At 33.7% G+C, this 15,171-nt stretch overlaps 1 protein-coding gene and 1 long non-coding RNA gene across 3 annotated transcripts; one reads left to right on the top strand and one right to left on the bottom strand.

The window, feature by feature from the left end:
- Positions 1-3,928: 3,928 nt before the first annotated feature.
- On the top strand, positions 3,929-7,518 carry LOC126632595 (uncharacterized). 2 transcript variants are annotated; one of them, XR_007626772.1, is made up of 4 exons: positions 3,929-4,531; positions 4,917-5,004; positions 5,861-6,033; positions 7,078-7,518. It is a non-coding gene; the product is annotated as an uncharacterized LOC126632595 (long non-coding RNA). The 2 variants fall into 2 exon arrangements; XR_007626771.1 differs by lacking the exon at positions 4,917-5,004 and having other exon boundaries at positions 3,931-4,531.
- A 1,272-nt stretch (positions 7,519-8,790) lies between these two features.
- On the bottom strand, positions 8,791-14,559 carry LOC126632583 (amino acid permease 8-like). Its single transcript, XM_050303012.1, has 7 exons — positions 14,335-14,559; positions 11,217-11,450; positions 10,877-10,970; positions 10,553-10,770; positions 10,206-10,333; positions 9,853-10,080; positions 8,791-9,380 (listed from the first exon to the last, which is right to left on the bottom strand). The coding sequence occupies exons 1-7, from the start codon at positions 14,456-14,458 to the stop codon at positions 8,958-8,960; spliced, it is 1,449 nt and encodes a 482-aa protein (XP_050158969.1). The 5' UTR covers positions 14,459-14,559; the 3' UTR covers positions 8,791-8,957.
- Positions 14,560-15,171: the final 612 nt, after the last annotated feature.

A 15,171-nucleotide genomic window follows, 5' to 3' on the forward strand; every position in this document is an offset into this window, starting at 1 on the left:
TGGACCGCGGGATTATATGCGTTTCTGCGTGTAGAAATGCCACCCACAATGGCCAAAATTACATTATGCCACAGACATTGATTTAATGATAATAATTGTGTTGTTTTAGTCAACTTAGAGGTTTATTTTGACACGCATCAAGTGGAGCTATTAAGTAAACCTGACAACGAGTCGTGTTCGTCTCCTTTTTTTTTTTTTTTGTCATATCCGTTATTTTAACGTGTCTTATCATGTTAAATTGGTTATTTTAACTGGTTATTAACAGATGATCAGATAACGATCCAATTTGTTAACGAGTCATGTTGTTTTGTGTCAAGTTAACGGGTTGTACAATAAATTGTCATGTTTAATGTCTAGATCTGACAAACAATATCTCATCATGTTCTTAATGGGTGATCCGATAATGACCCGATTTGTGAATGTGTTCTTAATGAGCCACCTAATAACGACCCGAATCGTTAACAAGTTGACTCAAAACCTGTTATTTTTGTGTCGTTTCGTGTCGAATTAACAGATCATGTAAAAAATTTCCAAACCTACTAATAATCATATGTTTAGGGAGAAATTGAAAAAAAAAAAAATTATTTGGTATGTTTTAATTTTCATATGGTCTTGTTTTAATTTTCTTGTCTCTTGTCTAAGGAAAATATGGATCGTTTAACAATATTAAGTAATAAAGCAAAATCTAGGGGCTGCTAATCTCTATCAAGTTAGATTTAATTATAATCTAATATTCTTGAAGAATATTTCAAGTAAAATTCATTGTTTGATTAGTTTGGTGATGTAATGCAGTTACTAGTAGATTGTGAAATATCGATAACAAAGCTTATATTCTAATACTAATGATTATGCTAAGCTGCAGATGTGAGTTTTACTAATCTCTTGATATGGCGTGAGAAGATAGATTAGAAATACATTTTTTTACATGTTGAAAGAGACATTTATTTGTCATTTTGATAAATTTTTCAATGTGACGCTGATTAGCTAAGTGGCATATTTCGTCCATAATCTCTGAGCTTACGAAAAGTGACTGAGGGGCATATGCGTGAATGTGAAAAGGAACATGGGCCTTTGCTTTATTTTTTATTTTTTATTTTTATAAAGCATTTCTTCAAGGATGATGCTATTCGCACATATTTTATTAATTTTTTATCTTTTTTTTTAAATTCATTTAATCTAACAATCGAAAATATGTAAACGATAAAAAATGATGTGTGAATACCCCTTTCTCCAATATCCGTTAAGCCTATATCTTATATATATTTTTTTTAAATTAATGATTTTCAATGTCTACGTTCAGTTTATATCAAAAGTCAAAAAGAGTACAAATTCCACGAACTAGAAGGACAATGGCAGGTGACAGGAAATTTCATACTTTGGGTTACTCTTTATATTTACTATTAGTTTTTTATGATATTAGAGCATGTGACTTACATGTGAAGCTTAACGGTCATCCGTGCTCTATGTCACCCAATTTATATTAATGATAGTGTGCTTTGAAAATTCTCCACACATGAAAATGCGTGTGAGTATATGAAAATAAAATAGTCACATCAGTGAGGGTCGCTTCTTGTAAGGCCTCATATTGCAATTGTTATTACGGCAAAACCTCAACTTTTTTTCAGATAATTTGTCTGTACTATTAATTTGTGTATAAAAATCAATAGAGGTATTTGTTGATTTGTCCCTTGAACTTGTATGCAATTGCCAATTCCCTTCCCCCCCCTCCCGAAATTTTAATTTTAATTGATTACCTCCTTAAATTTTTTTAATTAGCTAATTTTCCCATTAAATTTTTATAATCATGGTCTGGTCATTGACTAAGTACTGGTTTGGTACTAAGGTGTTTTTATAAAAAGTGGGTATTAAAAAAAATTGAGCTCAAAAAGGGGTTTGGTAAACACTTAAAAACATCTTATTTTTGCAGTTTTGGATGAAAATAAGCTGAAAATATGAAGCAACAAAAATGAGCTTTGAAAGACCGGCTTATTTTCTCCAAAACACGGATGAATAATGTTCATTAAATGAAACTTCCAAATTCCCAAACCTACCCTCACTCGTCTTTTCAATGTTCTCTCTTGCCCACTCCCTTTCTCCAGCTCTCTCCCTCCGTTCGAGCACAATCTCTCCCTCTCATCTGGTTCGAGCACTCTTCATCAATAAAAAGGTAAATTTCCTTTTTTTCAACTCTATTTCTGGGTAATTGGAATATTGAATTGAATGATTGGAAGGTAGAATTGGAAGATTTGGATTTTTGGGTAATGTGGGTGATCTACGATCCTGGGTAATCTAGGTTTCAGAGTGATGAGGCCGGAGACAATGGACTTCTTCAACGACATGGAAGACCAGAGCTCCACCATGGCCATGGACATTGACGGCGTCGACCTACTCGAGGCGTCCCGTAAAGGCGTCATTGGTGAAAGGAAGCTGGCCGATCAATACAGTACAACATGAAGCCTCTAACACATAGTTGTTTCTCAATATCAGATTGCAATAGCAGAAACAATTGGTCTAGGACACTTGCTTTTTTGAAATTTTGGAACAGAACATGAACATTAACAGAACAGACGTAACAAGAAGAGCTTGAAATATGTACTTATATCCTGCATTCCTAGTTCAAGCATCTTCATCTTCTTTCCGTATCTACTACTCCTCTCGACTAAGTACCCTTCAAGATACTCATCTATGGATACCCACTTGTCTAATAAGGTGGGCATAGAAGCATTTGAATAATTTTCAGCAAGCTGCTGTGGCCCCAATTTAAAACTTGTGAAAAATGCAGCAGACCATTCAGTGGGAACTCTCCCGCGACTTTTCCCAAATCTCTGTCGAGATAGCAAGGATTGTGTTCGAGGGATTGCAGTTGGTGTTGCTGCGGTAGTGGTCTTCGATAAAGGGAGTGGAATTTGTCGGTGACCCAGCCTAGTCTGGTTCAGTAGTGGGGTAGTGGGAGAGACTTCTCGATGCAAATGGAGAAAATAAAAGGGGAAGACTTAAGAAAATTAAATTAATGGCACATCTAGTATTATATCTTTTTTGGTCATTTCACGCAGTCACAGCTGTTTTACATAAAAGTTGATCAAACACTATAATACTGCTTGTTTTTCCAAAAGCACTTTTACAAAAAAATTTACCAAACACTCAGCTACTTTATTTCACATCTGCTTATTCTCACAGCATAGCAGAAGTAATATTTTTTTCAAAGCACATCAATACCAAACCAGCTCAATATGCATGATAGTCAAAATATGTCCTTTTTCAAAAGAACTTCATAAAGATTAAAGACCTCTCAACTTTTGGACACACTCATTGCCACGGCCGCCTATACGACTGTTGCCATTCAACAAGTAGTCAATTGAGTGGAAAAATCAAAGAACCAATCACTTAACAAGACTAAAAGTTTGAACCAAAAAAAGGATGATAGATTAAAAAGAAAGAAAAATGAAACTATATAGATCTAGTAAATGTTATACAACAAAAAAACCAAAAAGCTTTAAGCATTCAAGAGATACAGTAACTGAAATCCGACCTTTTACAATAAATAAGTCAACAATGTATATCAAGTAAATTATGTATAACATAATAAACGGTGAATAGGTTAGGTAAGTCGGAGAAAGATAGAAAACGATTTGAAAATAGAGCATGTACATATGCACTTTTGGTGGCTGAATATGTAATTTTCGGTTGGTTTAGAAAACTAAGTCCCCTACCCATAGAGCATCACTTAAGCAAAACGGTCGAATTTTTAGCATATGCTTTAGAGAAACATGATGGGCCATGCATCTAGAAGGGACGACGAACTTATCTAGTTGGTGGAGTAAAGAACAAACTGATGGGCCATGCATCTAGAAGGAATGATGCACATATTTTGTTTGTGGTTTAGTTTTGTTTATTATTTGGAGTTTGAAGATCTGTATATGGTACAATGTAGAGGGTGAACAAATATTATTTTGTGGTGGAGAATTAGCAGTGTGTGTTGTCAGCTGCTTCTGGTTTTTGGGCAGTTACGGCAGGTCATCTCTCACCTAAGCTTTTTTTTTTATAAGTTGAAGTATTGTTTTGGTACTAAGATGTTTTTAAAAAAAGTTGGGAGAGTTTATGGTGTTTGGTAAACACTCCAAACCAACTTTATTTTAAAGTTTTGGATGAAAAAAAAACAAAAAACCTTCAAAGAACTAGCTTATTTTGAAAAACAAGGGTGAACGGTAAATTCATTAATGAATTTTTCAATTTGCCAACATTGCCCTCCTTTCTCTTACCTTCCTCACACTTTCAGCACGCCTTCTCGCAAAACCCTTGCAAAACCAGAAAACTTCAATCTCAGCTCAAGCCAGAACCTCTTGCCTCGTAAAACTCCTACACTATTCGATTCCAACCATTTTCGAACCCCGACTTACCCTCTTGACCCAATGTCCCCCCAATCTCCTTCAGAATCCAATTTGCTACACTAGATCTGAAAGAAGCCATCCTTCATCCCAGGGATCTCTCTCGTTCTCCAGGTCGCGTTCTTCGACTCGGCGTCCTTCCTCTGGTAAGCTTATCTTGTCTAAAACTTCGTTATTTATTTGTTTGGATTTTTAAATTTGGGAATGGGCGAGTGAGAGTGAAAGAGGGGTTGGAAGAACAAAGGGATGAGTGTATGGGTGTCGGGAAAAAAAATTGGGGATGGAGGGTTGGGAAAAAATTAATTGGGGAAGGTGATATGGTTTGTGGAAAATATTAATTGGGAAAAAATTAGGGTTTGTGGAGGAAACAAGAAAAATTGAAAGAGAAGTAAGAAAAATTAATTACTTCTGTAACGCCCTGACCCGAAATTTTTTATTTCGGAATTTACATTTAGTGGTAGGCCAAAAATTAAACTCTTGTTTATTTTCTACTATTTATCACGCCCCTAAGTTGTTTGGGCTTTGTTCCAGACCTCAAAAGGAGTTGTTTGATGGTGGTGGTCGACTGTACTACCTTCAAAAATAAAGGAATTTGAGTCGTACCCCCACGAACCCGCTGGTGAGTTTATCCCAAAATCAAACCCATTTAACTCGGTTTTTTTTTTATGAGATTGGAAGCCACCCATTTCTAGGGTTTTCGGCGGATCGAGGTCGAGTTGAGGTGTTTCCCGGTCAAATTGGATTTTGGCCCAAGTATGAAAGTTGTTCCTCTCATTGAACTCTACTTGCCTGTAAAATTTGGAAATTTTTAGAGTTGTTCGGAAAATGGAGTTTTCGTTCACCGGAAACCGCCACCCACGGCAGCGCGTGGCCAATGGGCTGACGTTGTCTTTTCATATAAATTTTGATATTTTAAATTCGTAATTTGTACCCATTTGATGTGATTCGATTATGAAAGCTAATGTCGAATATTTTCGTTACTAGAATATCTCGGAGATGGAAAAAAAACAATGAATGTGAACTACAAAAGGCTTGATCCCGTTTAAGGGTACGTAGGCAATCTAACGGGAGTTAGATGCATCCTTAAAAATAACCGAGATTAATCTTTTGTTGGAAATTTGTCTAAGAAGAGGAATTGGGTGATTAATTTAAAAATTAACCTTATGTTTTTGGTAAATAAATTTGGGTTGTAGATTTTGTGAGTATCTAAGAATTAAATAAAACAATTGTGATAAATAGTAGAAAATAAACAAGAGTTTAATTTTTAGCATACCACTAAATGTAAATTCCGAAATAAAAATTTTCGGGTTAGAACATTACAAGTTCTCTATTCATTTTTTTAGAAGGTCTGGAGGAAACATTTTTATAGTTGTTGATTACTTTTTTTAGATTAATTTCTTGTTTGTCATTATCTCAATTGCTCTGTGAACTGCTTTGAATTGGTTTGTGAACTCTGCTTCTGATTTATATCTTAGGGTTTAGGAATATAAGAAAGGATAAAGTTCTGCTCTGTTTCTGATCTGTGAACTCTGCTTCTGATTGGTCATGCGCCGTTCCCTCGTCTCTTGCGATTCAGCACACCCCTCTAGGACGCCGTTTCATCGTCTTCTTCAAGCTCCGCAATCTCTTCTGAAACTCCAACCTCCAAGTCAGTGCTCGTATCTTATCTCTCTCACTCCATCTATTATCGTGTTTTATATTTTTTTTTGCTGAAGTCTTCATTTATGTTATTCTTTTAATTACTACTAGGTTTGAGTTTTTGGTTCACAATTTTTGGTTTAGGCTGGTTAATATATTTTTTTCCTTCTTTTCAGGATTTCTGCTAATTTTATTTGTCTAATTTTTATTTATTTGTAGAAAAATATGGTTAGATTTGGTTCCTTTAATCGATTTGGTTAGATTTGGTTCCCTTAATCGATTTGGTTCCTTATGACCATATATTTCCTGATATTTATGTGTTTGGTGTCTTTTATTGTCCCACAATAAAGACTGTCATCCAAAAATGATGCAGAGTACTGTCTGTGCCTATATCGTTTACTACAATTATGTATTCTATCTGTGTCTACTAGCTAGGCATACTAAAATGTTTAGACTTTAGTGTAACAGATCTACGTACCCTCTTTTGAGGGTGCAAATGGCTTGAATGTTAAACTTCTTGAGACTTTCTGCTAGTATGATTGTCTATGGTTTGAGCCTGGGAGATCCACGCATACATATGGTTTGTGGGCAGTGGTAAATCGTGAAATTTTAGCATTGGGAGGTCCACGCATACATATGGTCTTTGGGAGGTACTGTGGCTTTAGCTGCTTAGCATGATGATCTTGTCCTTAGTAATGTTATTGTTTATCTTCCAGATGTCAAATTGGCACCTTCTGGACCAATTTAATTGACTAGAGGTAAAAGTAGTGGGTTTCAAACATGAGTTATATAGTGGTAATAATAAAGAAATTGTTTGATTTCAAATTAGTTTGATTTCTCCAAGTGGTGTGTCTTTCCTTAGCAAAATAGTTTGATTTCAAATTAGTTTGATTTCTTGGTTATATTACAATATCATCTGTTCTTGCTTTAATATACACACACACACAAATCACTAGTTGGTATCGATGGCAAAAAATGGGGCATCTTCGTCAAATCCTTCAATTACTTGCTTTGTATAATTATTACGATACAAAACAAAATTTTCAATTGTCAGGAAAATATTACTTGGTAGATGCGGGGGTACCCACAAATGAGAGGTTGTTTGGGACCATATAAAGGTGAAAAATATCATCTCCCGGATTTTCATAGGGGTGCCGAACCAACGGGTCATAAAGAGGTATTCAACCACATGCATTCTTCTCTTAGGATCATCATTGAACGAACTTTTGGAGTATGGAAGAAAAGATGGGCAATTTTAAGGGGTATGCCTAATTACCCGTTCAACAAGCAAGTGAAGATTGTCATTGCTACAATGGCTCTTCATAACTACATAAGTTGAATGATCACATGAGAGATAAGCATTAAGAAATAGAATAGAGGCAAGTTTGATGAATGCTTCTAATTAGACTACTTTCAAGTACATTAACAATATTGTACTAATGAATCCTAGCTATTCAGTCTAAAATATTTCAATTGAAGTAGTTTGTCATACTAATTAATATTTAAGTTAAAGTTTATAAATATTTTTCTTTTAAAAATAAAGTATATTTAATAATTCACCTTTATTTTTAAAGAAAATTAAATTAATGGCACATCTTGTATTATACCCTTTTTGGTCATTTCACACAGTCACAGTTGTTTTACATAAAAGTTTACCAAACACTATAATATTGTTTTTTTTCCAAAAGTCCTTTTACAAAAAAGTTACCAAACATTCTGCTGCTTTATTTCACAACTGCTTATTCTCACAGCACAGCAGAAGCATTTTTTTTTCAAAGCATAGCAATACCAAACTAGCTCGAAACCCTTTTATGATTTTTCTTTTATGTCTATTTTGTAATTGTTGCAATGAATAACTATTACTCATGCTTTGTTTGCATAAGTAACGTCTTCTTTATGAATGCCGATTCTTAGGACTTTGTAGTTGTAATCTGTCCGTTTGGATTTCGCATAATGGATGTTCTCTACCATTGACAAAAAAAAAAAAAAAAAAAAAAAACCATCGTCCGCATCATATACAAGTTTCCCTTCTATATTAACTTTACATATATTTGGTTGCAGTGTACAACATCCCATTGAATTTCTTGCTAACATTGTTTTGTCATAGGCTGATGTTTTTTAGGGGAGAATTGAAAATATTAGAATAACCAACATGAATGTACCCAAAGGTAAACTAACACGTTTTAAGAGATTAGGAGAGCTCATAACTAAGTTGAAAGTTGAGATGGCATGTCAGAAGAATGTCATCCTAATTATTCTGTTTGCTCCTACTTTCTTTTATCAACAATTATCATTTGTAAAATTTGAACTCAGCACTCCCTCTAGCAAAGCAGATCTACTCAGTATTGTTAGACTAAATGGTCATTGTGATGATATAACCTAATTTGGAATCTATTATCACACACGTCTTGTGATTTTAGATTATTAGAGCACTTTGATAGTTGGTGCTTTTGATAACATTGATAATAGGCACATAGACATGCATCCAATTTTGTGCTCCAAAAAAGATTTAGATTAGTCTAAAGTGCCTAAGTGGGCTTCCACATACCACTTTTAGAAGTTTGAAATGCTTAAAAAGAGAGAAGAAAAAGCAGAATACCTTCGGGGAAAAAAAAAAAAAAAAAAGCATATGTGAACGTAGAAAATGAAGGCTGCATAATTAAAAGTCTCCCATCTAGTAACTAGACTACTTCATCATGTAAAAATTAAGAAAATAATTGTTCTTTTGAACACCAAACATGTTAATGGAGTAGTTAATAGGATAGTATAAGAGCCTAATGAGATTGTTCTTACGTAAACTTCTCAAATTATGTCTAATAACAACACTTAAGTCAGTTGCAACTCGTCCAAGGTGTATGTTCTTAGCAAAATCCTTTTATCTAATACACATAGCTATATGCTGATATCGAAGCATATACTAATTTTTGGTTCACTTCACTCTTTAAATTGGAAGACCTTGTAGGCTTTGAGACCCTTATACAGACCATGAATGGCACCAGATGCTGCAGCCAAAGAAAGAAGCAAGCACAAAAAACTAAACAATTGGAGCCCAAACCATCTAATTGTACATTTCCCAATCTTGTTCTGCACAATGTGCATCTCCAACGGAATGTACACTATGAGTGGCCAGTAGCCCAGGGCTCCAAGAAGGCCAAGCATGTCGGAGAAGAATGGCAGAGCTATGGCAAGAAACGAGACCAACACCCCATAGGCTGTCCTCCATGACAGCCTAAACATGTTGATGTTGAACTTTACCTTCCCTAGTCTGATTGGGATCTCTCTATTTATGAACTTGGACTTCGGCCACCTCCTTCTAGCCAATAGTTCAATAATACGAAACACCGGTTGGCAAAGTACCTGCTCAAATAGAATAACACTGACCTTAAGTTTATACGTTGACAATCTAACTTGTTATGTTAATAAAAATGTCAATTTGAACAACATATTTAGATATATAATATTTCACTTAGCTCATAACATGTTATATTTATAATATGACATATGATGTCATTATATTGTTAATTTGACATATTTAAACAAGATTTAAATCAATAATCACTAAGAAAACATCATCAACAGTCACTAACATAATTGGCACAAGATGATAGGGTGGCTAAAGCTTTTACTCACTGATAGCGCTTTTACTCACCTCATTTTATGCTACTAAACTATTGGAATGTATTCTTGTAGTGAGTTTAGATTGTTAGTTATCGAGAACTTAACGTGTTAGACTATCTAGCAAAACAAAATCTTCTGACGTGATATTGTTGTCTTCGTGTTTGAGCACACTTGAGAAGCATAAATTTAGGGAAAAGGTATATATATGTACCTGATATGCACCAACTATATGCACCACAATGAAAACATTAGCCATATCAACAAGCCAGAAGGCTACATCATCTCCAAAACCAGCCAGTAGGTTTTCTGGGGTTTTATCTCCAAATGCAGCATATCCCAACGTACCACACATCGTGAATAATATTAACATAACCAAACCCCCTATTGACACAGCCTTCTTCATCACTTTGTTTTCTGGTGGCGATGACTTTAGAGTGTCCTGAAAATTAATAAAATGCAATAAAATGTATAAAACTAAACCTAAATAGAAAAAGCCTCAGTATATTTTTTATAAGTGAGAAAAGAAAGAACTAATTAATTGACTTGACAATTGGGATGTCTCACTTGGACATCCAAAAGCACTAGAGCATATGAGCAAGCAAAGGCAATATCTCCAGCTGCTGCAAACATCCTCCAAATTTTTTCAGATAAAGGCAGGTCCGCTCCTGCAAGAGAAGTTTTTCCTCCATGCCCTGCCCAATCAAAATTTTAAATTATTTCTAGATCGTACCATTATCCTAGTTTGAAGAAGTTCTTAGATACAAACGTCATGTCAATATGTGGTACTACCGACACAAATGATGGGCTAAGGCGAAACCAACGTGCATGCAATGGAGCCCACTTTTTGTGTGAGTACGTAGTGCCACATACGTATAACTTTGTCAATAGTTTTTTGGACGGAAAGAACTTACCTGCTATGATTTTTGACATGGAAAGTCCAATTCCGATAAAAGCATACCCAAAAGACATAATTGCTGCAAGCTTTGAGAGCCAAGAGAGCTTGTGAAAATTTGGGAGTTGTGATAAGAGAATTTCTACAATTCCAAATGCAATCACATGTGGAATGTTGGAGAACTTGCATGGGTCATCACTACCATGTTTGCGATGGCAATTCGATTTCTGTATGGCTCTGATTACTCAAATTCACATAAAAATTCGAATTAGTTATTAGTCTAGTGATATTAATTTCTCAATTTTTCGTCTGCAAATAAAGAACAAATAAGAAAAAAACTTACATCATGCTCTTTGCCGTAGTTATCGTAAAGCCGACTCCAATGGTAGCAAGATTTAAATATATCATCCATCCACAGAACTTGTAAATTGTTCCACCTAATAGGTTGAAGAAATTAAAGACAAATATAGTAGTAATAAAAATTTGACCATGGAAAATAACGGAAAATGCTCTAATTTACTACTATACGTACTATTCAAAGTGAATGGTAAGCAACCCACGTATCCATTTCTGTCTGATGCAATAATGGTAGTTCATTCACTTTGAATTGTAGGGGCGGTGGACTAGAGCATTTTCCAAACATAAATTTGCATGAGAGTTTCCAAATCGTATGAGTATTTTACCTAAATAGGCTTTGACAGCCTCCATGTAAGAGTAATTTCTCTTGCCAGTGACTGGGTCTGGGAATCTGTAGCAATCTGCTAAGAGAGTAGCAGCATAAAGTGCACCAACTGTGCAGAACAAGAGAATGGAAATGCCACCAAGCCAGCCAAGTTGAGCCATTGCCCATGCCAAAGAGAGCACTCCAGCACCTATTGATGTTGTGATTATGTGTGCACACGCACTCCACACTGTCCCTGCATATATGTCACATAAAAAGAAGATTAATATCTTTTGACGAAGAAAGAAGTCGAGTGCCTCGTTGCATGTGAAAAAATGTTAAAAAATTAAAAGAGAGAGTATGGATGCGATCCTTAGTTATGAATATTCTTTTATTGAAATCTTGTTGATTTTTAATTTTTGATCGAAGTCTCTGAAATTAATATGATAATTTATTTCTATGTACGTTACTATATATTTTAAATTAAAAATTAGAATTTTTAGTTGTTTATATAAATGAGATTTTAAATAAAAAAACTAGAATTTGTGGGATTAAAAATATTAAAATACAAATATACTATTTTGTGTGTGTGTGTGTATAGACATGGGTACATTCATCAAAATTAACCAAAAATTTTATTGTATCAAAACATGGGTACATTCTTCAAAATCACAAAAAAAAAAAAGATATTAGGCTTAATAATATTAGTAAATTTCTTTGATTAAACTTGACATGGATACATTTTAAAATCAAAGAAAAAAGAATGTACCCATATATGTTTTAAAATAGATTAGAAAAAAAAATGAATAGATTTTATATATAAAAAAAAGGGTACATTTTACATATAACAAATTGGTATATTTAAGAATGAGTATATTTTAAGAATAAAAAGTTTTACATGATTGGGTACATATAATTAGCATGGGTACATTTAGCAAAATAAAAAATACAAATACAGATAAACTTTAAAAACTATGGGCACAAAAAGAAATTAATATATGGGTACAAATTAAAACTGAAAAGAAAATTGGTACAAGTTAAAAAAGAATTACAAATTAAAAATGGGTACAAACTAAAACTAAATATATATGATAAAAATTTTAGTCATTAATATAAATATACTAATTGTAACATTTTTAACATTAAATGAATATATTTAAAATAAAAAAAATATTTTATTATTGAAATAATTAATTATGTTATTAATACCCAAGGACCTTGATAAAAAATTGAAAATGAATAGGATTTTAATCAATGGAATAGCAAAAGAAATGATGAGAACCTAATTTCTCCAAATTAAAATCTAATTTAGGCAGTGTTCTAAAAATCGACTTAGGCGGCGCCTAGGCGCTGGACGGTGACCGACCTCTCCGATTAACTGTTAATCGATCGTAAAATCAAAAAATGTATTGGGCGGACGCCTAGGTGGGATTAGATAGGTCTAGGCGGAGCTATTCGGGTCTAGCGGGGCTGGGCAGAAGCTAGGAGGGCCTAGGCGGGCTTATGAGAAGACGCCGGGATCTGAAAATATATTTGGAAAAATGATGTTGCAGGTCGGGAGAAAGAAAATGAAGGGGATGGGGATGGGGACCAGCATATTAATTTTTAACTTAAAGTTTAAAGTTTAAACTGACCGGTGGGGTGAATTTGTTATGGTCCCACCATGTCATCTCTTTGATTGCACGGGTCCTAGTCCCAATTAACTCTCTTTACCAATTTTTTATTCTTTTATTTCTTTTAAGACCATCTACATAAACTGGTAAAAATCTAGGGAACTTTAACGAAAAGCACCCGATACTGTTTACTTTAACGAAAAAACACATTTTACACTAAAAAGTCAATCCTGATACTATTCACTTTACCCTTTATTTTGTCTTTATCATTAAAACTCAAAGTTTTCAAGCCCTTTTCATTAGTTTTCCTAAAAATTCTATTGTTTTATTATTCTTTTTTCTTTTAAGACCACTTACATTAGTATGTATTTAAACCCTAACATCACATATATTATTCTTTTTTTCTTTTATTATCTTATCCATGAATTTCATACAAGTATAATTTTTTGTAAGTGTCAATATGCACTTATTTACAAGATATACAATAAATTTACCTAAATCCGCCTAGACGCCCACCTCGACTCCGCCTAGCCGCCTAGGCGCTAGGCGCCAACCTGCCGTCCAACTAACGCTTAGCGTTTTTTAGAACCTTGAATTTAAGTAACAGGATCTTGTATAAACAGCCAGTATTAGTTGATGAACAACCAGTATTAGACTATTAGTTGATGAAAACCCAGTATTAGTTGATGAAAAGTGTCTGCACAAAGGAGATTCAGAGAAAATTTCCATCCTATTCTAAAAATGAGTCGTCTAATTTTGCTTTTCAAATTGTTTTTTTCGGCATATATATGCGGATATATTTTCAAATTGTTAAATTCAAACAAAAAGCCCAAACAAAGCCAGAATCTGACTACATTAATTAATTTCCAAATTATTAATAGTAGTTTCCAAAGAAAGTTTGTTACATGCATAAATGGCTGTATTTCAGTTGACCCAAATAAAAAAAACTCTATTGAAGGTTTTTTTACCACCTTTTTCTAAGAAAATTATTCAAGACATACTTGAAATATATTTTTTTTTTGCATACCCAATTACGTATATCTGGCACTCATTTTTACTTTTCACACACACTGTTAATTTTTGTCTTTTCATCTTCTTCAATTTATTTCATCCGACGATGACAAATTAAGAGGAATGTATAAAAGGTAAAAAAAAATGTGTAAATAGCACCACTCTAAATTAATACTTCGTGTAATATTTAAAATAAATGCAATTTTCTCCTGAAGAAACCAGGAAAATTTGCTATTTTTTATCAGCAAAACGATGCAATAATCTAGACATCAAAACTTTTTTTTTTCTTTCTGAACTGTTGCTTCTGGATAGTTCTTATGTAATTGCCAGTTTCCACCCAGTCTTCCTCAGCCCAAATATTGGAAGGAAAAGAAAAAGAAGGTAGAGAAATTTATTAAAGGAGAAAAGAGATCAATTTTATTACAGGAGATATATTGAAAAACAAGATGAATGTAAGCCTGTATATAGAGAAAAAGTGGTTAAAAACATGGCAGAGAGAAACTAAAAAGAACATACCAGTTCTTTTCGATTTTCCGTCATCGTCTACATCTCCTTCTTCCACATTTTGGAGAGGATTGAAACCAGTTTCACATAATTCATTCTGAAATTCATGATCAATCACACTAGTAGTACTCGCCATGTCTGCCTAAGGAAGCTCTTCCTTTCAGATAAAATTCTGCAGAGTCTTTGGGAAATGAGTATAGATACATATGTATTTATGTATATAGATACATAGATATGTATATAGATATATAGATAGGCCCTTTATGGGGAGGGACTCTCATTTTTGAAAAATAATAATAAAGGAATTAGTTATGGGACTCACTTCATATCGAACCGTCTATGTTGTAAATCTCGATTCATATATCATCCTTACAAAAATTCAGTTCAATAAAAAATCATTTACTCATTCAATTGTCACGATAAAATTTCAATGTTTATTAAACCATAGTGTTCGTCAATTTCTTTGAACTCACTTAGATGTGTCAAATATTTCCGATTTGGCTAATATTTTGTTAGAATGATTTATGAGGTATAACTTGAAAATAGACAGTTTAAATTGTTAAAGTTCAATATTGTTTGGACCCCCAACTAATCTCCATTTAAAAAAAAAAAAAACCCTTCCTTAAAGGCTCTGGATATATAGATATCTACAAGACTACAAACTCCCACTCTCAAAAATGGTGGATGCATTAATACCTTCTTATTGTGCATGTCTTATTTTATACAATATTTCAAATTACTTTAATGGATGCAAAAAGGAATCTAAACTCAAATGAATGAAAAAACTTTCAGTGTGTCAAGAACACAGTTTAACACATCAAGTACAATAATACAATTAGTTAAAAATTT

The sequence above is a fragment of the Malus sylvestris genome, chromosome 8, assembly GCF_916048215.2.
Source record: "Malus sylvestris chromosome 8, drMalSylv7.2, whole genome shotgun sequence".
Taxonomy (NCBI): Eukaryota; Viridiplantae; Streptophyta; class Magnoliopsida; order Rosales; family Rosaceae; genus Malus; species Malus sylvestris.

Bases quoted from the DNA above. Each gene is read 5' to 3' on its own strand.
- LOC126632583 (XM_050303012.1), bottom strand. From the start codon at position 14,458: ATGGCGAGTACTACTAGTGTGATTGATCATGAATTTCAGAATGAATTA. The intron at 10,971-11,216 runs GTAAAATACTCA...TCAACCTATTAG, and splicing joins GGCTGTCAAAGCCTATTTAG to GTGGAACAATTTACAAGTTC. The intron at 10,081-10,205 runs GTGAGACATCCC...ATTAATTTTCAG, and splicing joins TAGTGCTTTTGGATGTCCAA to GACACTCTAAAGTCATCGCC.